Genomic DNA, 18,262 nt, shown 5'->3' with positions numbered 1-18,262 from the left:
ACTCCTAAAAGTCTAAGAAATTCTTCGTGGTGCGATTTATTGTTAAAAAGTATTTCTGAGAATTCCTTTCCCGTGAGGACGCGAAGCGCCATTTCCGGGCTGGTGATTTTTCAAGGAATATGACACACACAGGAGAGCGACAAGCCAGTGTTATTTTATAACATAAGCATCAAGCTAAAAGACATCCCTGGAAGAGCTTGCAGCTTCTTATGATGAAAGCTGTTAGTAAAAAAAGAACCCCAAACAAATAAACAAATGCCCGGACTATTAACATGAGAATAAATGCTCAGGAGATTAAACACAAGACTGTGAAGAACCGACATAAAACCATAATTTTATGCTCTTTTTTTCCAAAGTAAGAAAAAAAACCCAACAACCCCCAAGGTCCAGCAATTGTTTTGGGTGTTTTTTTAATACAGCAGCAAAGCACCTGCAGCCACCACAACTTTTGTCATACCACGGACAAGCACAAAGGAGGACATTTCAGTACTCCATGAAAAAAATATCTGAACTACTGAAGGTTTTTTTTCCTTTCAAGTTTTATCTTAATTCTGAGATGAACTCCCCTCTGCCTGCAATGTGATGCCAAGGTATAACTGGGATGAATATAGTCTTTTACCAGTGCAGTGAATCAAGAGGTTAGAACCCTCCAAAACCACTCTATCTTAAAAACATCTACTTTTTGATTTATCTAAAAATCCACATCCTGCTTTTTCACCACATCCTCGGCCTCCCCCGAGGAGGGTTACAGGTTCTGTGGTTTTCTCAAGCAGCTGTATCCCTCCTCAGGAGGATGGAAAGCTTACTGACATGGGCTGGCTTTGGATCAAGGCCTGAACTTGCAGATGCTTCTGCATTATTAACTGTCAGATTTTGTTCTTTATTTGAAGCCCACCCCCTGCTTCTCCCTTTCAGGAAGGACACCTGTCCCAGCGCTGCAAAGGGTAAGAGCGGCGATGCACGTATGGACCGAGAACTGCAGATGCTTTAGCGCTCTCAATGTCCTTACAGAATAAGAGCAAGCCGTGACCAGAAAGCCTTGGACATCGTCTAACATACAACAGAAATGCACATCCGATACTTTAGGTTTGAAGGGCACTGATAACATCATGCTTTTAGCTTTTTTCCCCCCTTAGTAACGAGCAGGAGTCCACTGACATAAGAGCATCTGTGATAGGCATGGAAGATTGAGCTACCGAACTGCATCCCCCGGTGCCCTGGAGAGCTGGAGCGTGACCGTTTCCTAGACAAGCCCCTGATGCAGCAATGAAAACCCCGGAGGCAGACTTCTCCAGGGCTCTGCACACTGCAGTTTCCGCAGAGCTGGGCAAGCCGCTCTCCCGGACTGTGTCCTAATGAGGTGCAAAGAGCTAAGAATAACCCAAGAATCAGGCTATAATTAGCAACAAAAACACACAGGCAAAAGTCACCTGAATGTAGGTAGAACGTTCTTGCGCTTTACCCTCCTCATTTTGGCTACCACAAGTGCACTTTTCAAATATGAAATTACTGTGCAGTGCAGTATTAAATAATTTAAACCAGAACTGAGAAAGCACTTTTTGGAAGTAAAGTAAAAAAGCCTTCTTGTTTTATATATAGAAATCCACATATACCAAGCAACCCTTTTTGCCTAGCAAATACCCAGATTTTGTGAGCAGACACTGTGCGTTGTTTCCCTTGTGCTTGCTTACAGTTTCAGTTGCTGCTGAAGGTCATGAATTGATCCTGCACTGCTTTGCAGTTTCTCTTGCACTAGTGGATCTTCTTCTAGTTTGACCATTTCAATCACTCCGTTGGTTCCAAGAACACAGGGTAGACTTAAGAACACTTCACTGTTTATACTGCAACATCCCTGAAACAACACGCAAAGAGAATGGTCACACAGTTACTAGCTTCTGCTCTGTCTGAAGCATGGAACTACATAAAATAACTTGATTATTTTAATTAGGCAAGGATAGGTAAAATTCCAGTTATTTTAGATCCTGTGCAATGGGTTACTGTACAAAAACTAAAATATTACTGTGCAGATGAAAAAAATTATCTTGAACCATGCCATACTTGGAGGAATTTCCCAATATAAATATACCAGACTGCTATAATGCAGGCAAAGTTTATACTACAAAACGCTGTTTAATCAGTTTCTTAGGTAGAATGAGCAGAGACACTTGATAGTACAGTACCATTAGTTCTTTTAGGACGGAACAAAAGAAATATAAAAATGCAGCCAAAGAGAGCTATCTGGGGAATATTTTTCACGTATTGATCCCATATTCTGTGAGAGACTTCATTAAACTTATATCCCTATAATTCAAGTTTACACTGTAGATTTTGTTTATTTTTAGGATCCATATGGGAAATTTTACATTCTGTATTTACTCTGCAGTTTAAGAAACTTGTCACTTCTCCATATCTGCATTTAGTTCATAAACAATTAAAAACTTCACTTGAAAACTTAATGATGAAATTAGTTATATGCCTGTACTTGATAGAATAAGCAGCCTGCTCAACTTCCCTGCACTGGGACATGCAAATCATCCTTCTGAAGCCTGTAAATACAAGTGACGAGTAAATGTTTCTACATGGGGTTTTGCCTCATATGAAATGACTTCATGCTTTAATGAAGCCTCTTAGGATAAACTTTAAACACGGTTCAGTCTACAATTTTAAGTTAAATATAGCTTCATAATCTTCTCAATGTAAAGTACCAAGGAGTAAAAAAGAAGTTGTTTCAAAGCTGGTCAAATAAAATACTGGCAGAAAACGCATTTTATACTTTCATAAAAGTTACCGAACTCTTTTGGGCCCTTGAAAAAGCTACATTAAATACTGAGCGCTTGGAAACTGTGACACACACATTTCTCTTCATTTGCTGAATCCAGCTATTCCAGGGGAGCTGGTCAGCAACCTTGAACATATATTCCCTCTGGACTCTTGCATTTTTTTGAGAATAATTCACTTTTAATATTGGTTTCCAATTAACACAATAATTGCGTTTTGCTCCTTTTTTGGACTAGAATTGAAAGCTGTTGTTGGAAGAAAGCAATGGAAATAGTGCTACTTCAGCAACAGTTACTTTAAGTGAGATGTCTGTGCTGCTAAAATTAATGGTCATATCCAGTATAAATAATATAATTACAGTACCAACCAAAAGATAATAACACATTTACCTTTGCCAGAGCGGACACAGAATGAACCTTTCTTTTATCTTTCAGTATACTGTCAGTCAAATCAGCAACTGAGAGCCCAACAGACCAAGATCTCTGACCTTTTCCCTTTAGAACTTCCATAGCTCTACATAAACCAGAGAAAGGAGAAAAACATGATGCTTAGATTTTAATTATTCCTATCTTGGTTTATACGTAAAACTCAAAAGACAAATTAAGTGCACCACATCAGGTAAAGTGCACTACAAAAATATTATTCTCTGTTTTGGAAAACAACAGCAAGGAATTAAGAATTGCTTTTAAGAATTTCTTTATGTACCTTTTACCCACACTAGTAACAATTTTCTGTCAAGAGGTGTAACTGATAAGTGACTGATTAAATCAGACAATCTGATCCAAACTTGTGCTTTGCTTTGAAGTAAACTGCTTCCACACAAGCTCTGAGAGAAAAGTGCCAGAAGGCTTGTCTACTTTTTTTTATTTTAAAAAACACACACTTGAAGTGGCAGCTCTAATATTCTAGTGTATATTCTACAAAGCTTGTCTTGTCCTTAGATCATCACAGGCACAACATTAAGAACTCCAGAAAAATAGTGGGCACATACACATATATAAAAGTGAATGACCTACAATTTCCTATGAACTCAATGTGTCAACATTTTAGAGCAAAATTCCTCCTCTCCATAAAGAGCTGAAGCAAAAAACTCTGCAAACATCAAGTGCCTAAGCATGAAGAAAAAACATTTAACATTATAATGGCGTTACCTGTTAGCCACCTTTTCCCTTGAGTTACGAGCAGCCATTGCTTCTGTTTGATTTGCAACTAAATTACAACTGGTCCATGATGGTACTAAATAGAAACAACCAATGTTTAAATGCACATCTAAACTGTGACAAAAACAAGGAAAAAAATAATAAAATTCAAGCTTTCCAAACTTTCCTTCCCCCAAAACACCCAAATATAGTTGATGACCTTCTAAGGTTCCCTGGACTGCTTAAATAAAGGACAGTTACCACCTGGCCAGAGACACTTGCTTAAAAATGAAGTAATATGTAACAATTCTTAAATTAGCAGTAACCTACCATATATTATAACACATTTCATTCCTCTTTCAGTACTTTTAACCTATACTGTTATACCAAATGAAAAACATTTGAGGTTGTATTTTCTATATTTTTAATTTTTTTTTTACTGTGACAAAGGTCAAATACTTTACTACCACTCCAGTCTTGGGCAAACACCGAAATGTAAAACCATTATTATGAAAATCTACACTTCTGCTTATGACTACCTCCATTACTTTTCTCAATTTTTATTTCATTACTCAATTATTTAAGCACTGCCAAGACATTATATACTCGTAGTTATAATAAAGTATCACTTTACCTTTGTCTTCCCCTTGTTCACCAATAATCCAAGCATCTTTCGCCAGCACCTCTGCTTTCAAAAGGTTTGTCAGTATATACTGAAATCTCTCAGTATCTAGGTTGGCACCTACTCCAATAACCCTACTTTTGGGAAATGCACTCAGCTTCCATGATACATATGTCATTACTTCAACTATATGTGAAAGAAAAATACGTTGATAATGAAGGACTGCTCAAAATTCAACACAACGAATCAATGAATTCAAACTATGAATCAGAATCTGAAAAACTCAGGACCAAGTTGTTTACTTTAGAAAAGGTATAAGCATATAAGAATGTATCAGTAATTTGTTTCAACTTAAACGACCAAGTCAGGTGGGGAGGAGGCAAAGAAAATCCACAGCCCAAGTGAAGTTTTAAAGAGAGGTCACGTGAAATTTCAGAATGAGTCACCATGCTTCCCTCTACCAAAGATACCACATGCTTCTAAATTTAATTCAGCCAGTGCTTAATTTCTTCTTATTTGGCAAGCACTCTCTTCTCCATCTCCAGAGCTCTAAATGACAGGAAGGGTAAGAAGCACTTGAGAAACAGAAAAGGGCTGTCTTCAATGTGTTTACAGGACAGAGAGGCTGATGCTTACTTCTTTCCCTTTTAAGTAGTATTTGCTTTTTCTAAGTTCACAGTATCCCTGACCCAACAGATTTAAACTTTCCACCAAAACACAGCTGCAATATTTACTATCAACACTATATTATGTATATTAGTAGCCTGTGAGTCTGACTGTACAGCATATAACACACATGCATCTATCCTTACTTGCACAAGAGAAACGTATACGTAAAACTCACAACTGACAAGACAACAGCCAATGGATGCTAATCTTGGAGATACAGTAAGGTTGAAACTATGTACAGACACATACAGAAATACATACCTTTTACACAAAACAAAGTATACTATTTTCTTTTATCTTGGTAACAGTAAAGAAAAAACCCTCAAAGACAGTGTCCTGCTCAAAGCTGAAAAGGAAAACATCTTTCAGAGTAGCAAGAATTTTTGACTAAGTGGGTATATTCAGCAGTAAGGTATTTTTAAAAGAGGCCAAAGAGAAAGCCAGCTGACGGACAGAGCATTAGGCGAAGCACCAACATACCTGGATGAGAAGCAACAAGGAGAACAGTGTTCTGACTGTAGTGTGATATTGCTGGGATAATTCCTCTGAACAAGTCCACATTGCTTTGTATGACATCAAGGTAAGTCTGAGCATTACCCAGAGAATTAACTGTAAGTACCACAACTTTTGAATCAGCTGAAGCAGAAAAATCTGAAAATATAAAGAAAGTATGTTTTTAAAATTTATGTCATTCTATTGAGTTTTGGATGCAAACCAAAGAGCTGTCCTAAAGGTGGAACTGCAGCATCCAGCTTATTTAGGGATTCTTCCCCTCCTGTCTCCCTCAATGTGGCATTTGGGGCACTTCCACAGCACCTGTAAAACAAAGGTCTCCCACAGAACTACCTTCCGGTTTCATAGTTGGCAAACACAAAAGACAGACTTCAATTTGTCCAATGTTAGAGAACAGAGACCACAAAACATCTAGATGGGGTTGACAGGTAAGCTCTTCCAAGTTTTCTTGGCAAGAAAGAAAAAAAAAAAATATATCCATGAAAAGGCTCCTTCATTTTTATTCCAATTTTTAAAGAAGGGGAAAGACTTTTACTCCCTTATTTGAGGCTTCCATAATTATTGATCTTATAGCTCAATCAAGGACACGTAGACAACCATAAAAAGTACTTCAAAAGTCTATTTAACAACTCAAGTAAAAGAAATGTATTTATTAGCCCAAGAAAACACACAACTACATTTGCTGCAGAAATCTCTAAGTCAAAGTTGCCTTGAGCGGGTAACTCAGAATATCCAAGTACCATACAGGTGGCCAGCATGGAGGCAGAAACAAGGTAATTTGACTGCCACACCACTTCTGGAACCAGCTGAAGCCAAAGCAGAGGCCTAATGCACTGACAACTGGAAGCATACTAAGGAGGATATAATTAATAGCAGCTGCCCCAAACCCAGATATAAACATACTAAAATAACAGGTGACTGTATAAGAATTTTGTAATACTGTAACACTATTAATAGTGTAGCCAGCAACAACATACAAGCTTTTTGTACTAGAGCTAAATGTAAATATGTAATAGGTAACCACAAAGGCACAAACAGAGATTTGTGGTACAGTTGCACAACCAAGGCTTGGGAAAAAATGTCCTAGCAGTAAAACCGGCAAGGTAAGATCAAAGGATGTAGAGCAGGCAATGCCAGATGCAGAATAAGCAGATAACATGCCTGGTGGACCCAGAACAAGTCCCTGTCCCCAAAATAAGATAAACTATATGAGAAGCACAAGAAAGCCCCCCATTTCTTCTTGCAGAGGGTGCAAGGAACATAAAACCACCGCAGACAAGCAAGGAAGAATGGGGAAGTTGCTCAATTCAGTTCCAGCTTCCTCCATGGAAGAGCTTTCGAGCCACACCACCTCAATGTCTGTGACTAAGACCATCAAAGACTGTAGCCATCACTGCTAATTACGGAGACATGGTATCGACTCTGTTGAATTATACACTCACAGTTAATCGAGCACAAGATTGTTAAGAACTAATTGTTTGAATATGTAGTGCTAGTGATTAAGAACTAACTATTGCCCATGTGCATGTTTAACGAACATCAATCTAGGAAAGCAGTACTTTGAAACTTACCTTTATTTATCAGCCTTTTTAACGCTGCTCTCACAGCTAACATACATTCTCTAACATACATATATTTTTTTCCCCCTTCCTTCCCTCTCTCCACCTACAACACTGAAGTACTAGCTTGGTTTCTCTCTATTTCTGCACAAGTCCAATTGCGGCATAACCCTCTTACCCTGGAAGTACAGATTCACATACCTCTACCTCTATAATGAAAAAAAAAACTGAAATAAAAGTGATGCAAGCTTTGCTGAATCTCCCCTCCCCAATCTTGCCCTGAAAAGATGGAAGAAAAGAAAGAAGCTATGAAAAGATAACATCTTTTTAAGACGATGGCCTATATGCCAAAGCCTCTGTACCTCCCCAGGTGTCCTGCTCTCATTAAAATGAGCGCAAGCACACACAGTACAGTACTTGCTCCCATTCCAGCAACAACATCTAATACCTTTGCTGATCTCTACATTTGGCAGAGCAAAGATCTCCAAGTCCATGGTCCCTCCTTTTGCTGCACCTTCAGAAAGATCCAAAAGAACCACCTTGTCTGCAGCACCCTGTATGAACAAAAATAATGCACATCAACAACAGAACAAAAACATGTTCACATGGGGTGAAAAATAAAAACCAGTATTCTTCCAATTCTGGTGTTTGTTGTACTGTGTATAAAACAATCAAACTTACTGACCAAAACTACTGTCAAATCACAAGAAAAAGAATTTCTTTTAGTGAGTTCAATTGAAAAATGACTCTCTATAAATCAGGTCTGTTGCTATTCATAATAATTACGTACCTTTGCTGCAACTGCTAATACACATGCAATGCCAAGATCTCCAGCTCCAACAACAGTAATTTTGTTAAAACATCCTTCGTTTTTGCCTCCACCAATGTTACTCTTTGATTTCATGTCAGTGTCTCCTACAATTAAAAGAAAACCACAAAACCCACAAACTTAAATGCTGGTATCACATACATGTATTGTATCAAATACAAGTACTGTATCAAATACGTGTATTGCTGCTTCATAAAGGATCACAGTTGTGCCAGAGTTAAACCAAATTACATAAACTTTTTCAAAATAGCAGTCAAGCTATTGCCATCACAACTTGTAAAGTGTAAAACACAAATACTCCTCTGGATAGGAATGTTTATTCACTAAGTAGAGAATATGAGCATAACAATATCAAGAAACTAGGACCATACAAACAATACTCCCTTTGCTACTGTTGCAGGTGTGAATATATGCCATTGTCATAAAATTTGCAAAAGATTTCTTATTTTGGAGACATGCAAAATGGAGTTTGATTAAAATACAGTGATTTGGGGTTGTTTAGCCAATGCTACTGGTAACACAACAATTCTCATTCTGACTATAATACAGAGAGATTTGCAACATAAATATTAAGATTGGTTGCCTAGAATCACACACCTGTGTGTGCTCACAAGCATGTATCTGCACACAATTACCAGAAGAAACAGCAGGAAAGGGTTAAAGGGAAAGGTTTGCGCTAGTTGCCACAGATCACCATCTGCAATTTCACTAAAAGAAGGAAGAAAAGACTGACGTGAAGAAGATGTGTCAGGATGAAGAGCAACAGGGCTGGAGCCATAAAATACCCAGATAAGGAAAACATGAGAACTATGAAATTCAGGAATTTTGCTCAAGACTTAAAATGGGTGAGATAAAGTAATGAGGCAAAAATGCCAAATACTCCCAAAGGGTGTAAAAGACCAGTCCAAAATCAGCTTGTCACCACTGAACAAGAAGAACCCAAGAAACATGATATACGCTCAAGAGCCAGCACTCCTTGTCCTCAGAGTTGCACACCAGTGATTGTGGTCAGTCGGGTCTCAGGGCTTGCGACTGTGGATGTGAGAGTGTGAGTGAGTGAGATCTGAGAGAATGACTGACACTGACTGTGATTGGGTAAAATCAACTTCTTCATAGTAAAATCACATTTTCCTTCCACAAGATCTCACACAGAGTTTTGCTGCAGTAATTTTAAACCAATGAATAGTACCAAGACTATAGCATTTTTCAGTAGGCTTAAGTGCAAACATCCAAAATGAGCTGCTTATTCAAATAAAGAGAATCTGAGCTCTCGGTTCCAAAAGAGGCACTTTTGATTATACGGAGAAAATAACAAATGCTGTGGACAGGCAAACACCAAAAATTCAGATATTAAACGTGTGTAGGCATCTTTGTGATATCAAAGTAATAACAATATCAAGTTATATCAAGTAATAACAATAAATAAAATAGATACTGTGTAGGATTGTTACAAATAAATACATGAAAATATCCACACCTGCAGTAATCTTTGCAATGTAGGAGAGAAGTTCCGATTGCCTGGCTGCTTCAGAAGATGATAGTGAATACAAAGGGAGCTCTTCCTCAAATTTTGCAATCATTTCCTTGATTAATCCAATGACAGTTGATTTAGGCTGAAATATAGCAATACAGAAGACCAAACAGTTAACTAGCCATTTCATATAGTGGTATTAGCTGTAAACTGCCTAATTTCATAAAGAACCATAGGTACACAAAATTAATCAAATTATAAATATTAACACCCTTAACACTTACATAAACACTTAGGGTAAAGAAAAGCTGGGGAATTTCTACATCAATAATGAAAAATATACCCCATCCATTTCAGAACACTAGCATTCATTAAATCATTTTTACTGGCCTGGCAGCCATATTTACATAAGTTATTTAATACAGTGTATAAAATCATTTAGCAACAGCACTGGCTTTTGAATCTCTATGCTAATGTTTCAGAGTTCTGCTGAAAGAGACACATTCAAAAGTCAGGAACTTCCACTGAACTTTCTGGAGGGATATGCAGTTGGTCTATTATTATTATTCATTATTCACAGCAACAAAGGAAAAAGTATCAAAGGTCCACATGAGGCTTATACTGCTTTATAGTGAAGTCAGTCCCTTTTTTTCTTCAGCTTAAAATAATTTTCCTGACAATCATTTATAACTTCCTTTACAGTCACTTCAGAGTCTGAAAACTCTAATTTCCAGAGCCATTTTGCTTCATTCTGCATTACATATTTAAGATTAACAAAAACCACAGAAAAAAAAAAGGCCTAAACCCTATCCACTCCTCTCCATTGATCTCCACATGATACCATGTTTTATTCCCAAATACTTTCCTCCCCTGTCAGCCACTCCACCTCTTACATGGCTCCAGTTTTGCAGGTAGGGCAAATAAATCCTGCCATGAGCATCAACGTGCTTTCCCACTGAAATGCCCATGTTCACAGTCGGCTTCAAGAAGCAAATGGGGGGAGCAAAGGGATGAGAATCCAGAATCCACAGATGAATAGGTATGTTATAGGAATTACCTGTTCAACACAAAACAAAAGCCATTACTAACTTCTGCATTGAGAAGAGGCACTAAAAACCAGGCATGTGTGCCTGTGATTCACACTTCCTAATAACGAAGAAAAAAAGCCTGACAGATCACGTTCTACATTCACACTGGACAGTGTTTATGTTACTTAGGCTAGTTAATAAAAGGAGACTTCTCTGCATCAACTTGAAGTGCTACCGATTGCTTCTTCTTAATATAAGGCTTTGTTGTTGTTTTGTTTCCCAGGATATTCTACCAGCCAACGTGTCCCCTTTTCTAGGCAAAGAAATCTCTTACAGCTACCCTTATTTTGTTTTATACTTATTTTAGGACTCCACAACTGATGCAAAAAGGCATCCATTAAGAGCTATACCTCAGATTTCAAAGGCACCTACTAGCCTATTTTTGGACACTGCCTATTGAAGGATAGGGCTTGTAGAGTTCATGCAACCTCCATTAGAAACAAAGAGTTTGCCTACACAGTCTCAAACTACATGATTTTTTTAAATAGTTAATGGACTTATTTAATTATCACCTAATTTCAGCATCTATGAGTGCACAAAGACACTTGTTTGTGCAGTAGAAGTGGCTTGTGCCAATTCATGCAAAATCCTTTACAGTCACCTTTAAAGAAGCTGCACAGTCTGTTGTTAAGAGGCAATACCCAACACATTTTACAATTAAATGCATAACTTGTAAGGAAATCATATTTGATTTATCTTACCATATTTCACTGGAACAGTACCACTAAAATTCAGGAGGTCCTTCTGGGATCCATCCTTGAAGGCTGAAATTAAAAATGTGGTTTTAAAAAATAATAATAATAAATGCTCTCAAATCTGGCATAGCAATCCCATCCAAAACTACCAATATGCAATGTTCCTGGAAGAACAAAGGCTAAAATGTTACTAAGGTTCCCCCTTCCCCCTTTGAGAAAATTCCTTAATGGAATCTTAATGAAAATTCTGTTGGTACAATTAAGCACACCATTAGCCTGAAAATCCCTTGTCCTGGATAATTCTGGTGGCATAGGAACTTTCAGTCATGCTGAAGAATTCTGGAAGTTACACTTGATAAGCTAAGGACATCAAAATGCTTTCAATACAGTCATGGGATATGGGAAAAATGCTGTTACATATAAAGAATTTAAAAGAACATCAATCTTCTATAACTACTGACAAGTTAAAATAAAATGAAATTTAGTGAAGTAGTTACTTAGGTTTTTTATGCATGCATTTTTCAAAGAGCTTTCAAAAACAGTCACATGGCATGAGAAATTTTACTGCAAGTCAAAATAAAGACAGGAACACAACTGAAAGATATTGACATTATTTAGAGTCTATTATACACAGTCTGAATCTATGGCAAATAAGAATCACAAGTAGTTCAAAGTAACTGTAACAGTTCTTACTGTATGTGTTCATGGAGAATGTGAAGTTTGGGTAGGTCTTGCTAACATTCTTTAGTTCTTCTATGGTCAGGTCTCTGAATTTATACTGGGAAGAGGGGAGGGGAAAAAAAAAATCAGAAAAATATGTTTTATTTCACAGGCAGCTTATTTCATTACCAGAGATAGGGAAAAGGAACTCAGAGAAAGTAGAAATACAAGAAGGGGAAGGTAATAATTACTTGTATTATTATAAATAGTTTTGGTGTGAAATGACTTCTCAAAAAGCTTGATAGAAAAAAAAAGCTTTAAAGGTATCAGAGGTCTGCTGTTGCTACATTAGAACTCAAATTCTGAACATCATTCCTTATAGATCATTCCTTCCCCTTTACAGCTATGTGAGCAGAGACTTAATAAAATTGGCTCTCCTCCACACACCATAATTAAAAACAATATAAAAAATATAAACCTCGTAGCAATAAGACAACTCCTTTTTTCTGACACAGTTACTACTAAAAACTCAGACGCACCTGCACACATTTTAGAAGAGTTTCATAAGATGTGTATTTTCCACAAACATATTGAATGTGTAAGTAATTAGCCTTTGGGAATTTTTTTCCATGTTTAAGCTGTCCTTGAGAGCTGAGAAAATTCAAACAAAATAATGCATATCCCTCTTTCCCTCCTGCAGAAAACCTGCCCACAGATTAACAGAGGTACTGATGCTTGAAACATGATCTGAAAGTAATCATCAGCAAGAATGAATCACTGCTACTTCATTTCGACTGTCCCTAGCCAGTCTGATACCTGAACTTCCAAGAGATTTGCATCCTCCCGCATCTTAAAGTTATGAAGAATATTTTCCATTTCCTAGATTAGAGCATCTGCTTCTCATTTTAGGAAGTCTGTCCTGGAACCCTTGCCTAAGCAAACACAACTGCGGCCTGACAACTGCTGAAGAGCTGCTCATTGCATGGGAACATTTGTCATGAAGCAGCAGCTAAAATCTACAGTCTCTTCAGTAAGGCACCCACCAGAAACAGCAGCAATGCTACAGCTACGTGGATGGTACAACTATTTTCCACTTTGTACAAGAAAACACAAAGCTGCTGAAAAGAAACACCTTTTAATCAGCTTCTCCACATTCAATTTTACAGGATACCACAAAGTCAAGTAGTAAAAAAAAAAATAAAAATCACAGGTGCTCCACAGGTGTAGGAATCTCTACACAACTTAACACATTTTCAGAAGTGCTGATACATTGGATGTGAAATCAAGCCCATCTTTCCCCAGCTGACCCCCTTCTTACTTGTAATGCAAAATGAGGCATTTCTATTAACTATTTTGTCCTCTTCTAAAGATCAGATGATTTGTGAGGCGAGTTGGGTATAGACCTTTCTCATTTTGCACCTACAATTATTTGGCACACCCAAAATTTAAATGCGCACACCTCAGTTTCTCATACGGGAATTAAAACGCCTTAACCTCAGAGGGACGCTGTAAATCTGGGTCTCTAAAGCGCAGAGATGCTAACGCAGGGACTGTCACAAAAAATCCCCAAGGACACCGGTAACTCTTTATGCCCAGTAAGGTTTCAGTTGCCTTCAGCACATCCCATGCGTTGTTGCGTCCCAAACCACAGGGATAAAAACCACGCGTGGCGCAACTTTAAATTCCGTTGCAGCAAGGCGATGTAAACCCCCCACGGGACAGAAGCCTGTCACAAGGGACGATGGCGGAACAGGAGGCGGCTGAACCGCACAACTCCCCTCAGCTCCCCGCTTCGCCTCACAGCCCCTCGTTCTCCGACCCGCGGGAACTCCTGCCCACCGGCAGCCGCCGCCTCTCTCTCTCCCCTCCTGCTTCAGGGGAGCCACTCCATTCCTTCCCTCCCTCCCACCCGACCAAACAGTCGACGTTTTCCACAGCCCTTCTTTTCTTCCTTCCTCCCTCAGCCGCCCGTTGGGGCCCGCGCGCCCCCTGCCCACCCGGGCGCGCGCACCTTGCCCAGCCGCTTCCTCAGCGCCTCCTCCGAGAGCTCCATGGCGGCGGGGCCCGGGCGGGACGGGACGGGCGGGGCCGCCTCCCGGCAGCCCTTGCGCGGGGTCCCCTCAGGCCGCCGGCCTAGGAGGGAGGACTTAAATAAAAGTCTTCTTTTTTTTTTTTTTTTTTTTTTTTAATTTATTTATTTTCTGGATCTGCGAGCAGAAGGTGAAATAAACGCATGCTACCACAGCAGGTAAGAGCAAAGAGTTCTCAGCTGGGTGCCATTTCCACCCATCACGGTACAGTAGCCTGCCAGCCATGCCAGCCTCTAAAAAAGGCTGAAATGTGTGGGGAAAAAACCAGACCAAACCAAACCACCTCACCTCTCTGCTGAGAGCCCATCTGGAGTACTGTGTCCAGCTGTGGAGTCCTCAGCACAAGAAGGACATGGACCTGTTGAAGTGAGTCCAGAGGAGGGCCATGAAGATCATCAAAGGGCTGGAGCACCTCTCCTATGAAGACAGGCTGAGAGAGTTGGTGCTGTTCAGCCTGGAGAAGTGAATGCTCTGGGGAGACCTTAGATCAACCTTCCAGTACACAAAGGGGGCCTACAGGAGAGATGGGAAGGGACTTTTCACAAGGGCATGTAGTGATAGGACAAAGGGTAATGGCTTCAAACTGGAGGAGGGTAGATTTGGATTAGATATCAGGAACAGGTTGCCCAGAGAAGCTGTGGATGCCCCATCCCTGGAGGTGTTCAAGGCCAGGCTGGATGGGGCTTTGAGCAACCTGGTCTAGTGGGAGGTGCCCCTGGCCGGGGGATGGAACTAGATTATCTTTAAGGTTCCTTTCAACCTGAACCATTCTATGATTCTATCGGGGGGCCTGCTTAGCCACGTTCTTCAAGACAACAGGCAAGAGTATGCCACACTTGACAGTCATAGCCAGAGAGCAGAGGTCTTGCAGGTTCCTCACATGCTGCTCTAGGGTCACCTACTTGGCAGGTGCATATCCTGGAGTATGCCTGCCATTTCCTGTGCTGGAAAAATGAAATCCCCAGAAAAAACATTACTGAGCCCATGTGGGAGATGACCAAACGCTCCTCCAGCAAATTGCTTCTAACATGTGACAGTGCCAGACAGTTCCCAGTTACTGTCCTCCTTTCCTTTCCATTTCTTCTCTCGCTAAGCTAAAGTGAGTTTTGAATGTAATCTGGCTATGTGCAGTGGTAGAGAAGTAATCTCCAGTGTAAGACCACACATAGATATTACAGGAATTGCAGATTTCTTCCCTCTGTGTTGACAGTATCACAACTGATTTGCAACTTTATGGACTTACAAGTATGTAAATAAAAATCTGGAATTAAATTATTTCCCTACGTTAATCTACCTCTTATTTTTTAAACCTTACTACCACACAGTAAAGATACCAGAAAACTGCCTTTTGGAAAGTGGGCTGTGCAAGTCTGATGGTCAATTCAGTGGAAAACACACCAGGTTCAGCTAGGTAAGTGGATGCCAGCTAGACAAATGCCAGTGCTATCCCCATAACCTACCAGAAAACTGAGGTTTCTCAATGAATCAGTATCTGATTATTTTTAAATATTGCTTGTTAAGACATGGTGTTCTCCATATCAGAGGCTGATGTACAATGTAGAGTAGATACTTTAGTTTCTACCTGTTCACATTCAATGCAATTGAGTTTCAGGAAGGAGATACGAAGAGACAACTCAGCTTAAAGAAGAGAGACTGATTTTATCTTTTTCTGCGATAGAATGCCAGGACCGTTACATATTGATTTTTCTTGCACCTGAGAGTCCCAGCTAGGTAGATTCACAACAGCATCTTGTATGCGGGGTTGTGAAAGCCTATCCAGAAACAGAAACTGGAGCTTGGCATTTAGAAGGACAGTGTCGCATGGCTGCAGCAGCAGTGGTAGAAGTAGCCAGGCTGTCACTCAGTGGGACAGTGGGGCTTTGTGAACCCCAGGGCGAGGGGAAAGGGTTATGGGACCTCTCGAATGGGTGAGACATAGGCTACATGCCAAACTCACCACAGACTGGCTCTCTGTAAAGAGGAGATATGGTGAGGACCACCTTTCCTCCTTCCTGGCGGTCTCACTTTGCTTGGCCCTACCCTTCCTTAAGTCCCATATTTGTGCAGAAGCTGCTGACCTCCAGCAGAGAGTTTGCAGCGCAGGATGCCTCAAACACAGCAACACTGAGCAGGCGCTTTACCTCCAAGGCCCTGGCCTTACTCTGCACCATACATACAAGGCCAGCAGCGTCCTAGGTGCTGTGTCCTTAATGCCATCGGCCCAGAGGAGCCCCTGCCCTGAAGAGGGGAGGCAGCCTCTTTCAGGGGCTGTCACCAGGTATAACCTTGCGGGCTGCATCCTCTGGGGCAGTAGGAACCCTCTCTAAACAGGGGGAAGTGCAACCTAAATTTTGTGGTAGGAGGAACAGGAAATTAAAGCTTTACTGGGACCCCGAGAGCTCTGGTCTGGGACACATGCAATGGCAGCTGCCTTCACCCCAGCCTCCTGCAGACTGAGTGGCCACATACTTTTTTGGAGGGTGGAAACAGCAAGACCTGCGATGAGCTTGATTTTCATGAACATTCATCTAAACCCTTTTAAGAGACAATTTGAAAATCATTTTGTTTCTCAAAGGTCCTTGCACAGACTAATGTTTGAGAACAGAGCGCTTCCTTTAAATATTTAATCTCAAACATTTAAATTTTTAATTTCTCCTTATTTCACAGTAAAAACAACTAGGAAAGTCTGATACTTGCGGTTATTAGTAGGTTAGGTGTTTGGAAACACTTTTTTAAAAAAAAAAAAATCTATATGTGCATACATAACCAAAATAACCATAGAAACCAGAGCAGTAAGAGCATACCTTTGGCAGTCACATACCACTGTATCATCTCAAGAATAAGAGTGGTAATACCATTCCTGTGTGAGGCTTAGAGGACACCCTTGACTAAGCCTCAACCCAAACTACAGATCCAAATTTCTCAGTACTCACTGTTCAAACGCTCCTTTAAATTCAGAGCTGTGCCTGTACCCTGTGAATCAAAATCTGCTCTAAATGTCATTTGCAATGAATAACTCCATATTAAATTAACAGATCCTAATGCCAACTAACCTCTAGGTAACAAAATATCTTACTAGCAGGCTAATGTTCACACAGAGCACAGCCTTGCTACCCCACGTAACCGCCCTGTACCGATGCTCTAGCAGTTCCTCTCCCCATGTCACTTGATCTCTACCTTTTGTTACTGAAGTTCCCTTCTATGTTGCAGTTTCTGAAGCTGGCTCTCGACTTCGCTAGCCCAGCACCTCCCAAGCATTAAGCAAGAAGGAAGCCAGCAGTACAGTTGCCATTTCTGAACATATTTTCTGCCCGTTATTTACTTCATCTGTGTATGTTCACAGGCATGCTTCAGTCAGCCAAGGCAGTATGAGGCAGGCCAGAAGCACTGAGAGCAGAGTTGAAGTTGAACATGGCCAGATGGAGAGATACACGTAGCTCCATGAGCAGTGCAGCTGTTCTGTTAAATGCAGGCTTGAAGATAAACACACCTTGCCTTACACCATCTGGGGGTGGCTGCAAGACAGTAACAAGATGCCCTTCACTGGACATACTAAATTTTAATCTGCTACAAAAAGGTTCATCCTTTTACTCTATTTGATTGCCTGTTGGCCAGAGTTGTGACTAACATCTCTTTGATTTGGTGTCGATTCTAAGTTGATAGGATTTCTAGAGGTAAAAAAATGAAACTTAGCTTTCAGGCTTAAGTTATATATTATCTCTGCCCTAGAAAAGCTTTCAAATACAGCTTTTATCTGTCTCTGCTCTAGAAAAGCTTTCAAATGCATATCAACTTGCAACACAAAGGATCTGGTAAAGCCAGTGTGACTGGTAACACTATGCTCTTCCAAATGAGGCCATAGTATTTTGTTTATGTCCTTACCAATGAAGCTACAGAAAATTTCCCAAACAGGCATTTATTGAGCAATACATGCAAATCTTATTTTATTACGACTCCATTCTTCATAAAAGAGCACCCTATGTATTCAAAAACATAGCATTTTGCCAGCAGAGCATGTCCTCTTACTGACCAGGATGTTTTCTTTGAGACTTGGTAGAAGAGACAGTTAATTATACAGAAAGGCTGCAGTTTCCCAGATCCTAAGGGAGACAACAAAATAAAATTAGTCTCATGGAACCTGGAGGTCAT

At 40.0% G+C, this 18,262-nt stretch overlaps 1 protein-coding gene across 1 annotated transcript; it reads right to left on the bottom strand.

Annotated features, from left to right (window-relative positions):
• Window positions 1–26: 26 nt before the first annotated feature.
• Window positions 27–14,076, bottom strand: UEVLD (UEV and lactate/malate dehyrogenase domains). Its single transcript, XM_074149033.1, has 12 exons — window positions 14,035–14,076; window positions 12,057–12,141; window positions 11,370–11,432; window positions 10,474–10,637; window positions 9,587–9,722; window positions 8,071–8,195; window positions 7,729–7,834; window positions 5,689–5,859; window positions 4,552–4,725; window positions 3,930–4,014; window positions 3,168–3,291; window positions 27–1,852 (listed from the first exon to the last, which is right to left on the bottom strand). The coding sequence occupies exons 1-12, from the start codon at window positions 14,074–14,076 to the stop codon at window positions 1,688–1,690; spliced, it is 1,440 nt and encodes a 479-aa protein (XP_074005134.1). The 3' UTR covers window positions 27–1,687.
• Between the last annotated feature and the right edge of the window lie 4,186 nt (window positions 14,077–18,262).

This window comes from Numenius arquata, chromosome 6, assembly GCF_964106895.1.
Source record: "Numenius arquata chromosome 6, bNumArq3.hap1.1, whole genome shotgun sequence".
Classification (NCBI taxonomy): domain Eukaryota; kingdom Metazoa; phylum Chordata; class Aves; order Charadriiformes; family Scolopacidae; genus Numenius; species Numenius arquata.
This window is presented reverse-complemented; position numbering and strand designations above follow the sequence as displayed.

Excerpts from the sequence above, each read along its gene's own strand:
- UEVLD (XM_074149033.1), bottom strand. The coding sequence starts at position 14,076 with ATGGAGCTCTCGGAGGAGGCGCTGAGGAAGCGGCTGGGCAAG. Across the intron at positions 11,433-12,056 it reads ATTCTCCATGAACACATACA|CCTTCAAGGATGGATCCCAG; the intron begins GTAAGAACTGTT and ends TTTTAATTTCAG. Across the intron at positions 4,015-4,551 it reads TGAACAAGGGGAAGACAAAG|TACCATCATGGACCAGTTGT; the intron begins GTAAAGTGATAC and ends GTTTCTATTTAG.